At 32.8% G+C, this 11426-nt stretch overlaps 2 protein-coding genes across 3 annotated transcripts; one reads left to right on the forward strand and one right to left on the reverse strand.

The window, feature by feature from the left end:
• Nucleotides 1-453: 453 nt before the first annotated feature.
• LOC105249021 (protein krasavietz) lies at nt 454-3168 on the forward strand. 2 transcript variants are annotated; one of them, XM_011254151.3, is made up of 7 exons: nt 454-652; nt 1222-1293; nt 1375-1655; nt 1746-2050; nt 2221-2464; nt 2554-2773; nt 3014-3168. In XM_011254151.3, exons 2-7 carry the CDS (start codon nt 1233-1235, stop codon nt 3163-3165), a joined length of 1263 nt encoding a protein of 420 aa, XP_011252453.1. In that variant the 5' UTR covers nt 454-652; nt 1222-1232; the 3' UTR covers nt 3166-3168. The 2 variants fall into 2 exon arrangements, with proteins under 2 accessions (XP_011252453.1, XP_011252454.1); XM_011254152.3 differs by lacking the exon at nt 454-652 and adding an exon at nt 844-936.
• A 330-nt stretch (nt 3169-3498) lies between these two features.
• LOC105249022 (serine--tRNA ligase, mitochondrial) lies at nt 3499-5781 on the reverse strand. Its single transcript, XM_011254153.3, has 4 exons — nt 5483-5781; nt 4670-5397; nt 4410-4577; nt 3499-4320 (listed from the first exon to the last, which is right to left on the reverse strand). Exons 1-4 carry the CDS (start codon nt 5549-5551, stop codon nt 3984-3986), a joined length of 1302 nt encoding a protein of 433 aa, XP_011252455.2. The 5' UTR covers nt 5552-5781; the 3' UTR covers nt 3499-3983.
• Nucleotides 5782-11426: the final 5645 nt, after the last annotated feature.

Consider the following 11426-nt stretch of genomic DNA (forward strand, 5'->3'; position numbering starts at 1 on the left):
TAATGTATTAAAAAAATAAAATATAGCATATTAAATTAAATATAAGATATTAAAAAATAAAATATTAAATTAATACATAAATTTATGCATAAATATATTTTTAATGTTCAGAATTTCACTAGTATTACTATTGTCATTATCGTAAAGCCTGTATCAGACTATGTGCATCAAGGATTAAAATTAAAGATGAATATTAAAATTTAATCAATGAGGACGAGAAAATTCGAGTTCATTCATCGAAGTTCAATGACATTACCGATGCCTAGGTTAACCAATACGGTTGACCAATGAAAATCCTAATGGAGCGTTCGCATTGCGTTCGATTTTCGACAGGCAGCATCCAATAGGAAAGCTTGTTTTATATAAAACAAGCTCTCGTATTGGATATCGGACAGCGTCGAAAGACGTCGAAAATTGTACGCAATGTGAATAAAGTTCAACTGGCCAATTGGCGACGTAGGCTATCTTGGATCATCGGGTCCCGTCGAAAATTCGCCAGCTGCTTTCCCGTCTACAGTTCGCCGACCGTTGGCTTCTCCTCTATCCGATCCTCTTCGGTTACGCTGACCTCAAGAGTTCTCTTTAAAACGTCCCACGTCGGTCACACCAGGTTCGCGGTAGAAGTTGTTCTACGGTTTATACGTGATTCTAAGTAAGTAACGCGGGGCCCAGGCGTCGGGGATCATCGACGCGGCGAAATTGGCGAGATTCGCGCGCGTTTCGCCGGGTTTTTTCGCGGATATCTTAATGGCTTCGGCCATCATCGTGGTCACGCATCGCGCGCGATCTTAACCTCTGAATCAGCCGTTGGCATTATGTGCGTAATCCGCCGGCCTTGCATGTACGTCATATGGAGCGCGCCCGATGAGAACGGCGCGATTCCTGCCGCCATTTGTCAAAAATCACGCTTAACGGCTTCGAGTATCTGAACGCAACGTGAGCATCTTGCGCGCGCGCTTCCCTTGATTCTTTCACATTTTTCGCAAAATTCCACTCTCAAAGATTGTCAAATATAGCAAATCGTCGTGACAATCGCACGAGATGGAATTCTTGAGCGTTCGTTTGCACCGTCTTTTCTTCGCGAATTTTCTAGCGTTTCGCAATTTTTCGTAATTTACTTTTCCCGGAAAGATATAAATTGGAGTTTAATATAAATAGAAAAAAATGATGGTGTAATTTTATATAATTATATTGATTTTTTTTTTCTTATATATTTTTCAGAAAGGTATTGTATGAGTCAAAAAATAGAAAAACCGATATTATCAGGTCAACGCATAAAGACCAGAAAAAGAGGTATGGATAAATTGTGCTTTTATTATGCGAGATTTTATATTCGCAAGGTATTGAGTAGAAACAAAATTCTCAAATTTGCAGATGAAAGAGAAAAATATGATCCAACTGGGTTTCGGGATGCGGTGTTACTTGGCTTGGAAAAAGCTGGTAACGACTTAGAAGCAATTTCTAAATATCTGGACGCGGCTGGTTCCAAGTTAGACTATCGTCGATATGGGGAAGCACTGTTTGATATCATGATAGCTGGAGGCCTTTTAGTTCCTGGTGGTTCTATTGCTCTAGATGGTGACAAACCGGTCAAGACCAGTGCATGTGTTTTCGAGCAATCAGAGGACATGGAATCCATGCGAAATTTCGAACAGGTAAGAGCTATAAAAATTAAGCATTTAGAAACTATTTTAAAATTCTTATAATCATTATAAGTCGAATAATGAATTTGTTTGAATAAATAGGTCTTTATCAAGCTCATGCGACGTTATAAATATTTGGAAAAAATGTTTGAAGAGGAGATGAAGAAAGTATTGGTCTTTATGAAAGGATTTTCACCTAAAGAAAGGATTAAGCTAGCTAGAATGACAGCACTATGGATCTCAAATGGTTCTGTGCCACCCACAGTTCTCTCGGTTCTGATCAATGAGCATCTTGTTAAAGACAACCTGGCATTAGATTTTCTATTGGAAGTCTTTGTTACTTGGAAACAGGAGAAGGGTTTATCTAGTTTAATGACAGCTCTGAAAAAAGGAGGCATTGAGGGAAAGTAAGATTAAAATATATGTATTATAAAATTTATTATGAAATACACACACACACACACACACATATTGTAAAATTCATTATGAAATATAATTGTATAAATGACCAAGACTTTCATTATTCATGAATTATAATTTTACTTGCTAATACAATTCTTTTACTGATATATTTTAGGTTGATGGAATTTGTACCACCAAATAAACGAACAGAAGAGCATTTCCGATCTGTATTTGAAGCAGTAGGACTGGCAGATATTGTGAAATTACACAAGGCTCAAGCCAGTCAGGAAGCCAAACGAGATTTGCAACAACTTCTTTTGGATGACTTAGCAGAGAATAGGCCAATGAAAGATATAACATTAGATCTCAAAGAAATGGCACAAAGAAGTTGCATTCCCGAACACGAAGTGATTGGATTGGTAATGTCTCTTTCTTTTTTAAATTTGATTAAAATTTTTTGAGAGAGAAAAAAGAAAAATCTTTTAGAAATAATAATCTCTATCTACAGATTTGGGTTGTTGTAATGGGCCAAGCTGAATGGAACAAAAAAGAAGAATTAGTTGCTGAACAAGCACTGAAACATCTAAAAACTTATACTCCATTATTCGGTGCTTTTACCACCACTGCCAGATCTGAACTCGCACTTATTCTCAAGGTCCAGGAGTTCTGTTATGAGAATATGAACTTTATGAAAGTCTTCCAGAAGATTGTTTTACTCTTTTATAAAAGTATGTTAATATACATATTTTATATACAAAATAACCAAAAAATAAACATTCTCTGGGGAATAGTGTATTATACATATATTACATTTAAATATTTTTCTGCATTTATATATATATAAATATATGTGTGTGTGTGTGTGCATTTAATTTATATATATATATATATATATATATATATATATATATATGTGCATTTAATTTAGTATTTTATATATAATTTAATTGATTATTTTTGAATTTCAGCCAATGTTGTATCAGAAGATGTAATATTAAAATGGTATAAAGAGGGTCATTCGGTTAAAGGAAAAATGCTCTTTTTAGACCAAATGAAAAAATTTGTTGAGTGGCTACAGAGTGCTGAAGAGGAATCGGGATCAGGAGAAGAAGAAGATTAAAAATATTGAAGTAAATTGTTTATATAAAACTATGCAAAATATATGCATTTTATGTGACACTGTTTTAAATTATCATCCTTCACAGAAGAACGCATCATTGCCAGTGATGAAAAATGACATAGTCCCAAAATTTCAAAGCAAATCAAGAACAACTCAATATCACGATCGGGAAAGACATGAAATCATGAACTCTATTGAAAATATACAAAATAAAAATAAAACTTAAGTCAATGTTAGGTACACCATGACAGATCAGGTATTCGAAAGAATAGGAAATTTTTAAATTGTCAATAAAAATTCTAATATTAACACATCCAATCAGTGTTAAGGAACTGTAAATTTGCAATGTCTTTGAATTGTATTACTTTAAGAAAAAAATATTTTGTGTTACATTTTTATAAGCTCCACTACAAAATATATACAGAATAACAAAGAAATTATAAGAAAAGAAAAAAAATCTTTATCCCTGTGTACGTACAATTTTCGGATCCCTATCTTTCTTTGTATATAATAATATTGTACTAGTTTATAGAAAATATATACTGACAGGTGGTGTTTAATATTCGATCTCTCTCTCTTTCTCTCTTTTAGTGATTCCTAACTTCCTTTCATTATAGCATAAACAAGTTCTTTAAGAAAATTTTTCTTTATAGAGTTTATTATATGTATATGTGTGTACATATATATCTACGCGTGACTTTATGTAGCTCGACTCCTAATTGGCAGATCCCAAATTTAATCACGAATGTTTTATTTATTTAGAATAAGATTTTGGATATTAAAAATCACTTAAGATTTATTGTCTAGATTTATTATATTTAAGTTTTACTTAGATTTAATTTTTGTTTGTACTTATAAATTCTCATGTCTGCTATAGGTTGCTTCTTAATAAGTGTTTTGCCCTTCATTAGAGGCACCAACTTTTCTGGGACAGTAATGCGATGATGTTTCGTCTGATAAGTCTCGCATAACGCAATTAGCATGCGAGGTATCGCACACGCAGTGCCATTCAATGTATGCATATAAACTGTGTTTCCTTCTTTCGTTTTGTACTTGATGTTGAGACGTCTAGATTGATAATCTGTACAATTACTACAACTAGACAATTCACCATATTGTTTTCTTCCAGGCATCCAGCCTTCTATATCGTATTTTCTAAAAAGAGAAAGAAAAACAACAAAAGTATTGCATTTGTATATGTAAGGCAAAGTAGACTATGCATAATTCAAATATGATTATAGTACCTATAAGCTGATGAACCTAGATCACTTGGAGGCATATCCATTACTTGAAAATGTAAACCTAACGAAGAGAACAATTCTCCTTGTATGTTTTGAAGATCTTGAAACACTTTCTCAGATTGGCATGGTTCGGAACAGACAAACATTTCCACTTTGGTGAATTGATGAACTCTGTTAAAGCGTGGTAAATTAAAAAATATATTTCATAATTTTTGAAAATATATCTATACACATACACACACTTTAATAATAATATGCATTACCTATATATTCCTCTTTCATCTAGTGCACTTGAAGCTTCCGCGCGATAACATCGACTAACAGCGGCTAATTTCAGTGGTAATTTATCATAAGGGAATGTAGTATTTATTAACTTTCTCGCTAGTGACATTTCTGCAGTCCCAGATAGACTATAATCATCTCCACAACAAGGATCTAAATTATATACAAGAGTTCGATCATCTGTTATTAAACCACATCTCTCGATAACTTCAGTTTGAATAATATCAGGAACCGATATTAACTTAAAACCATGCTTCATCAATTCCCTAATAGTGTATTGAATCAATGCCTCTTCCAATTCTGCCAAATCGCCCAAAAATATATAACTTCTCTGTCCAGCAATAGGGCCCAGATTTTGTATTCTCATGGCTTTGAGATCAGTGACAAGTTCAGCAAATTCTTTAGGTTCAAAATCAAATTTTACTTTCTCGCCGCATTGCTTTAAAAGCTTTGGCACATTGCCATAATCGATTACAGCAGGATGCGTAAAATTTGGTAATTTACTCAATTCTTCCAAGAACAATTTTTGCTTCTCAGGCTTGTCTGAAAGTTCGAGGATTTTATCGATATCGCCAATGTTCTTCCTTCTTTTGATATTATTAAATATAGCATCGCGATTTTTAGGATTGCACAAAAATTCTGTATCATAGTCTGGTTCAGACAGACATAATTTCTGACTGGTCACATTTTTTTCTGATGTTTCCGCAGGCTGTTAGAAGCATAATAATTAAAACAGATTATATATAAGAAAGGAAAGCAATTATACAAATAACGATATATAAAGTATTACATACCAATGTTTGTAACCAAGAAGATCGTAACCTACAAAATTGCTTGAGATATCTTTCGAATCTGAATTTCATTTTATATAAAGAAGAATGTATCCATTTATATCACGCTATAAGATATGTTCAATAATAGAAATGTTATTCGATACTTAATATTTTATTGCTTTATAAGTTTATCCGATACTTAATATTTTGTCGCTTTACGTAAACAGCTGTTTACATTTCAGGTCAGGTTAGCTTAGGTTAGGTTAGATTTGCTGTATCTCTGTCCGATTGGCTCGTCATAAAGTCGCAATTAGAATAGGAATTCAGCCGTAATAATAATAATATGATCTGTACATAATATAAAATTGATTATTTTCTCAACATTTTTAATACTACATCTACGAGCAATATTTATTTTTAATTTAAAATAACTTAATATTATATAAGTTAAAATAACTTAAAATTATATAAAATTAATTGTGATGAGAGAAAGATGATTTTTATGATCGTATTGTAATAATATAATTGTGAAATAATTGTGAGATGTATAATATAAGATAATTATAAAGTATTCATCGATTAATTAATAATTAATTCATCACTTTCAATAATACAAATTGCATAAGATACGCGTATAACAAATAAAGTCTACGTCAAACTACGTATTTTGAAGCTTAAAAGATTAAAAATTGAAATTTTAAAACAAAAGGAGCTAAAATAATTTCTTTCTTTTAATTTTCTATTTTCAATCTCAATTTTTAACGCATAGGTTGATGCGAGCTTACGAATTATACAAAATTTGATCTAATTCGATAATAATATCACTTAATTTTTCGCCTCAAGTACTTAAAATATATATGAATTTCAATAAAAATATTTGAGATTTCCTATGTTGAAGATTTATTAAAAGAATATTAAAAATATTTTAAAAATGTTAAAAAAGTTGATAGATTTGAAAACCTGTTTACGATTGGCTTTGCTATAGTTTGACATAAATAGTATTGAAATTTTGTAAATTAAAAAGACAGTAAAGTATTAAATTTAACTCTTATATGTATTATGATTTTTTAAAAGAAATAAAAAAAAGAGCAAGGAGATAATTTCTCAACGCTACGTATAATTTATAAATAAATATAAAGTATATTATGTGTTTATTTGTGCAATAGATTTAATGAGCATTAAATAAAAAATGATAATCATTGAAGAAAGACATAGTTTAGAGATCATTCAGCTTATATTTATTCGACACAACATATCTTCTCATATACACATAAACACACATTAGACACATAGACGTCAGAATAAACATTAAATAGTTTACAACGAGTTTGTTACTGTGTTCTATCGTGAATACTTTCACTATTATTAATTCGTACGATCCACAAATAATATATCTCGGGACCAATTTTATTCTGTTACCATCTTAACACTTATATAGAAGTCGTTTGGTTGTAATAGCGTCACAAGCATCAACAATTCAAATACAACCTTACAGGGAAATTCGATTGGCGATTTTTGGGGCCGGCGTCGGTGTTATTTTAATATGTAAAAATATATAAACAATTATGCGGTCCCCCCCTCTCTTTCCATCCCCCTTTTATTTATTAATCAGCCTTCTTTATTCAAGAAGAAGAGTAGTCATACACAAGTTTCTTTCCTGATTTCAACCGCACAATCATAATACCACTTAAACGTAAGAAATACTCTCTATAAGATGAGACTCATCGTTAAATCTCCTCTTTTTTTTTATCTTGATTATTACACAGGCATGAGAAAATCGGACCCATACACCAGCTTGTTAGATATCTACGATATAACGATACGACGTTAAATATAATAGGTACTTACAGGTACCTTATAGACTGTGACTTTACGATAAACGCGAGAGGCTGCTGCCGAAACTTATAATATAACGATAATACATAGACAAGCGTCGTCCAATACCTTCCTACCAAAGAAATTCGTCGTTATATAATCGAGATTCAAACTGGCGCGAACCTATCGATTTCGTTATTTAACAATGTATCATCATCGTCGATCGATATTCGCCAAATATTCGTCGTTTGCCATTCGACAGAAACAACGATCGATCGGTCCTTCGTATCGAATGCGGGGAAGGTTTTGCACTTTTTCATTGCTTATTGTCTGTTCACAATAGCAGCCGCCAACGAATAGTTCGCTAATTCGCTTTTTTTTTCTTTTAACACACCCAATACGGAAGCATCGTTGTGGACGATGGCAATCGAATAACGCACGACGATACTTGCAGCTTGATTTGACGCACGTGTCCTTACACAATTTTATCCTCTTACATGGCCATTCGTTACGCGCATACTTTGGAAAAAATATGTGAATTAAAAGAAATTGATGAGAATTTATTATATTGAATTCAAACGCTGCAAAATTTTGCATTTTCAAGATTAAAATCAACTTTAAGATGATTAAAATTAAGAATAGAATTTTCCCTTCTCGTTCTTTTCAATACATTAATTATTGTTTCGTACCTCTTTATGCTTCACAAATAGTCAAATATAATTTTTAATTTCTTCTTTCGTAAAATAAATTATTATTATTAAATGTGACGTCAATATTATAAAGTAAAAAAAGTTTATTATAATATATATATATATATGTGTGTGTGTGTGTTTACTTATTATTATACATATAATTATTTAATTAAGAGAAATGTGTAAAGGAAAAATGGTCTATATTCATTCAGTAGAATTGGAAGTTTAAATTGAAGAATACGAAAAATAAATCCAATCAATATTTTTTAATTCGACTATTTTTCGCAAAAACTATTCGCATGGCAGAATTGACACCCATGACTACGAATTTTACCGTACCTTCCGCGATGGCAAAGTAGCGGTCAATTATGGTCACGAGTTATTTGTCAGGTAACAGTTATGTGTGCGACTGGTATCGTATACGTTATTTTGCATTTGCCGGAAACACGTGTTGCGCTACCGACATCGCAGTCGATCCGAGCGACACGTGCTTTACAGATTTCTTTCCTTACGATTTGCTTCGATTAACACAGTCACGTTGATTGCATCTGCAATTCGTACAATAGACCTCGGCCGCCGCCGGCCGAGTCGATATGGACTGAATAGTTACACGAGATTTACATTTAAATAATCGCGGTGTCGCGTATACTTCCTCCAATAAGAAACAACTCCTATACAAAGTCTGCTTTTTCGACGTATAATTCACTCAAGAATGCTGTTTCTTTCTGAATCGGAGGTTCTTTGTGTTATTGAGAGAATAATTTCCTGTTAATCTCTTCCGTTCGAATTAGAAATCTGTTGCAACCAATAATATAACAGCGATAGTATTTTCAACAACAATTCGCCAACTGAAATTATTATCGATAAAATTATTAAACGATTAAATTAAAAGATTCGTCACGTACACGTTTTTTTATTTATTTAGTTATTCTTTAAATTTATAAAATTATTGATTAGTAAAAAATTTATCTTTTTTTGCACTAAATTATTTCTTTGTCGAAAATTATGTCATTTACATAATATTCAATTATTCTATCTTAGATTGGACTCTGGTAAGGTGTATAATTATCTATCAATTCCAACGCAAGAGATTAAAACTAGTACAACCATATAACTGTAATATAAATATAGATATTCTTCCTATGCTCAAGTGAGTGCTTCAAGAGAAATAAAAAGAATTTCCAGTAAAATTCGAGATATTCCGTTTTTAACATTAATTTAAAGTAGAAAACGTTTTAACAATACATGTGAGTACAAATAATTCCTTCCATATCTATAAATTTGATTTAAATATAACGGAAGTATATCTCTCCATACAAATATATAGCTTCATATATACATATATGTGTAGATATTACGTAGGAGAGTAAATCCAAAATGAGGATAAATCCACCGAAGTTATAGGGAATCGGTGTTACAACATCCTTTTTAAGGTATCTCAGCGGCGACAACATTACTTTTACTATATTTACAGTATTTAGAGAAAGATTGAAATATATTGCGATATATATTGTGTTATGCAATATAGTACAATAGTTTAAAATCACGCAAATAACATTGAATCATTGAATAAACGATAGTAAAGTATTATCGATCCTACTGTTATTACTGAAGCAAGAATAATAATAATAGTAATATATGGCGCACAAGGAAATATTTATAATTAAAACGAGAGAATGCAATTAATTAAGAAAAAATTAGATTTAATATTGACACGCGTGCACGGCTCGAAAAATCGTCAGAATTTCGAGATTCGCATACTCTTTTTATCTCTATTTTTCTCAATTTTCTTGCACTCGTCTCCTGCGTTTTGCGCCTTCTCTTTATATAGAATCACATAGACATTTTTAAATATGTATGTATATCGCGACGAAGCGAGCGTTGGCAAAGAATTCGCGAATCGAATTGACTCGCGTTTCGTACCGGGAGTAGGTGGGCAAAAAATTTCTCTTACGCACCTTGTGTAATCGGAATCCGCGGTGGAAAGCTGTAGTGAATTGCCATTAATCACCTATTATCGCTCTTTCCTCTATCGTGCCTTTAGGACCCTGTCGTCTAGTTATACGAGTAAGAATTTTTGACAAGATATATCAACAAAATGCCGGAACATGTCACGACATTTTAATGGAGACTCTATAATTCTCTTCATTACGTCTACATCTTTCTACATTTTTCTATATAATTCTATAATAAAATTTCTGCTCTCGCAGCGTTTTAACACCGTTACAACGCTTTTTAGCATTACGCTCACAATTAGAAATGATTGAATGAATCCAGGTAATAAGCAAACGCGCTATGGTCTAATCACAAATTTATTTACGTGCGACTATCAACAATCGCTGTCTTGAGAGCGCATCTCACGAGTTTAGTAGCTTAGGATCTCAACAAGTATTATATATACTCTATGCTCACCGCCATATATAAGATACTTGATCGTATACACGAATAATGTAGTAATGAGATGCCGATAGGTAATAAATACACGACAATTTTTCAATAACATTTACATGAAGATACACAGATATAGACACGTAGAGATTTTGCATATGTATGGTAGATATAGTACGTTTAATACGGAGATAATACGTTGCTACGCTAGTCTCTATATTGCTTCTACGAACGTTCTATTTTCTCACGGGGTCCAGTCGGCGGGTCTTACCGTCTTTCCAATTGTTAAACAAATAAATCGTCACAACTAGAGTTTCCCGCGGCGAATCCTCATAGAGTTTATCATATAATTCGCAAATTCCGCCAACGCTTCATACTCGGTCTCTATTCTATTCTATTCTACTCCATTCTTTTTCTCTCTCGCTCTCTCGCTCTCTCTCTCTTTCTCTCTCTCTGTCTCTCTTTCTCTCTCTCTCTGCATTCTTTATTTAATTTAAGTACTATTTTCTATCGCGACAAATCCCGCAGAATTCTCTATATATTCTTTCTAGCATGCATTGAAATTCATGGGAGAAACAGAAATTAATCTCGAAGAATTTATCGAGAAGCTCCAGGATTTGCGACAAGCTCTCTCACGGCTTGACCTCCTTTATCTCGGTTATGACGATAGGATCAACGAGTTTCGGTAAATCGTATGCACCAGGGTACACGCTTTGCGCGAAATGTCACATGCTCTTTTTTCCGCGACAAGAATATATTCGATTTCGAAACGTAGCCGCATTGTACGAAGAACACTTTAAAACACCCGACCGTCCTTTTCCGTTGGTTTCCCTGCAGCCATTCAGGGAAACCCAATCGGGCAGTTCTTCTTTGACAAGAGTAAATTTTAATTTTGCAGTGATTCTTGTTACATCTCGAAAAAACGCGCTGGGCAATCGAGATACCGATCACGCGATACCAGTTATCATACCTTTTCTCGTTTCGTTTACATCAATTCGATCAATCGTATTATAACTATTTTACATATCTCTTGATTCTGTAACTTCGCGCATATCATACTTCCAATGTAT

The sequence above is a fragment of the Camponotus floridanus genome, unplaced genomic scaffold (genome assembly GCF_003227725.1).
Source record: "Camponotus floridanus strain SB8 unplaced genomic scaffold, Cflo_v7.5 scaffold14, whole genome shotgun sequence".
Taxonomy (NCBI): Eukaryota; Metazoa; Arthropoda; class Insecta; order Hymenoptera; family Formicidae; genus Camponotus; species Camponotus floridanus.

Coding starts and splice junctions, on each gene's coding strand:
- LOC105249021 (XM_011254151.3), top strand. CDS start 1,233: ATGAGTCAAAAAATAGAAAAACCGATATTATCAGGTCAACGCATAAAG. Junction 1,294..1,374: donor CATAAAGACCAGAAAAAGAG/GTATGGATAAAT, acceptor TCAAATTTGCAG/ATGAAAGAGAAAAATATGAT. Junction 2,051..2,220: donor AAAGGAGGCATTGAGGGAAA/GTAAGATTAAAA, acceptor GATATATTTTAG/GTTGATGGAATTTGTACCAC.
- LOC105249022 (XM_011254153.3), bottom strand. CDS start 5,551: ATGAAATTCAGATTCGAAAGATATCTCAAGCAATTTTGTAGGTTACGA. Junction 5,398..5,482: donor CTTCTTGGTTACAAACATTG/GTATGTAATACT, acceptor TGCTTCTAACAG/CCTGCGGAAACATCAGAAAA. Junction 4,578..4,669: donor GATGAAAGAGGAATATATAG/GTAATGCATATT, acceptor ACGCTTTAACAG/AGTTCATCAATTCACCAAAG.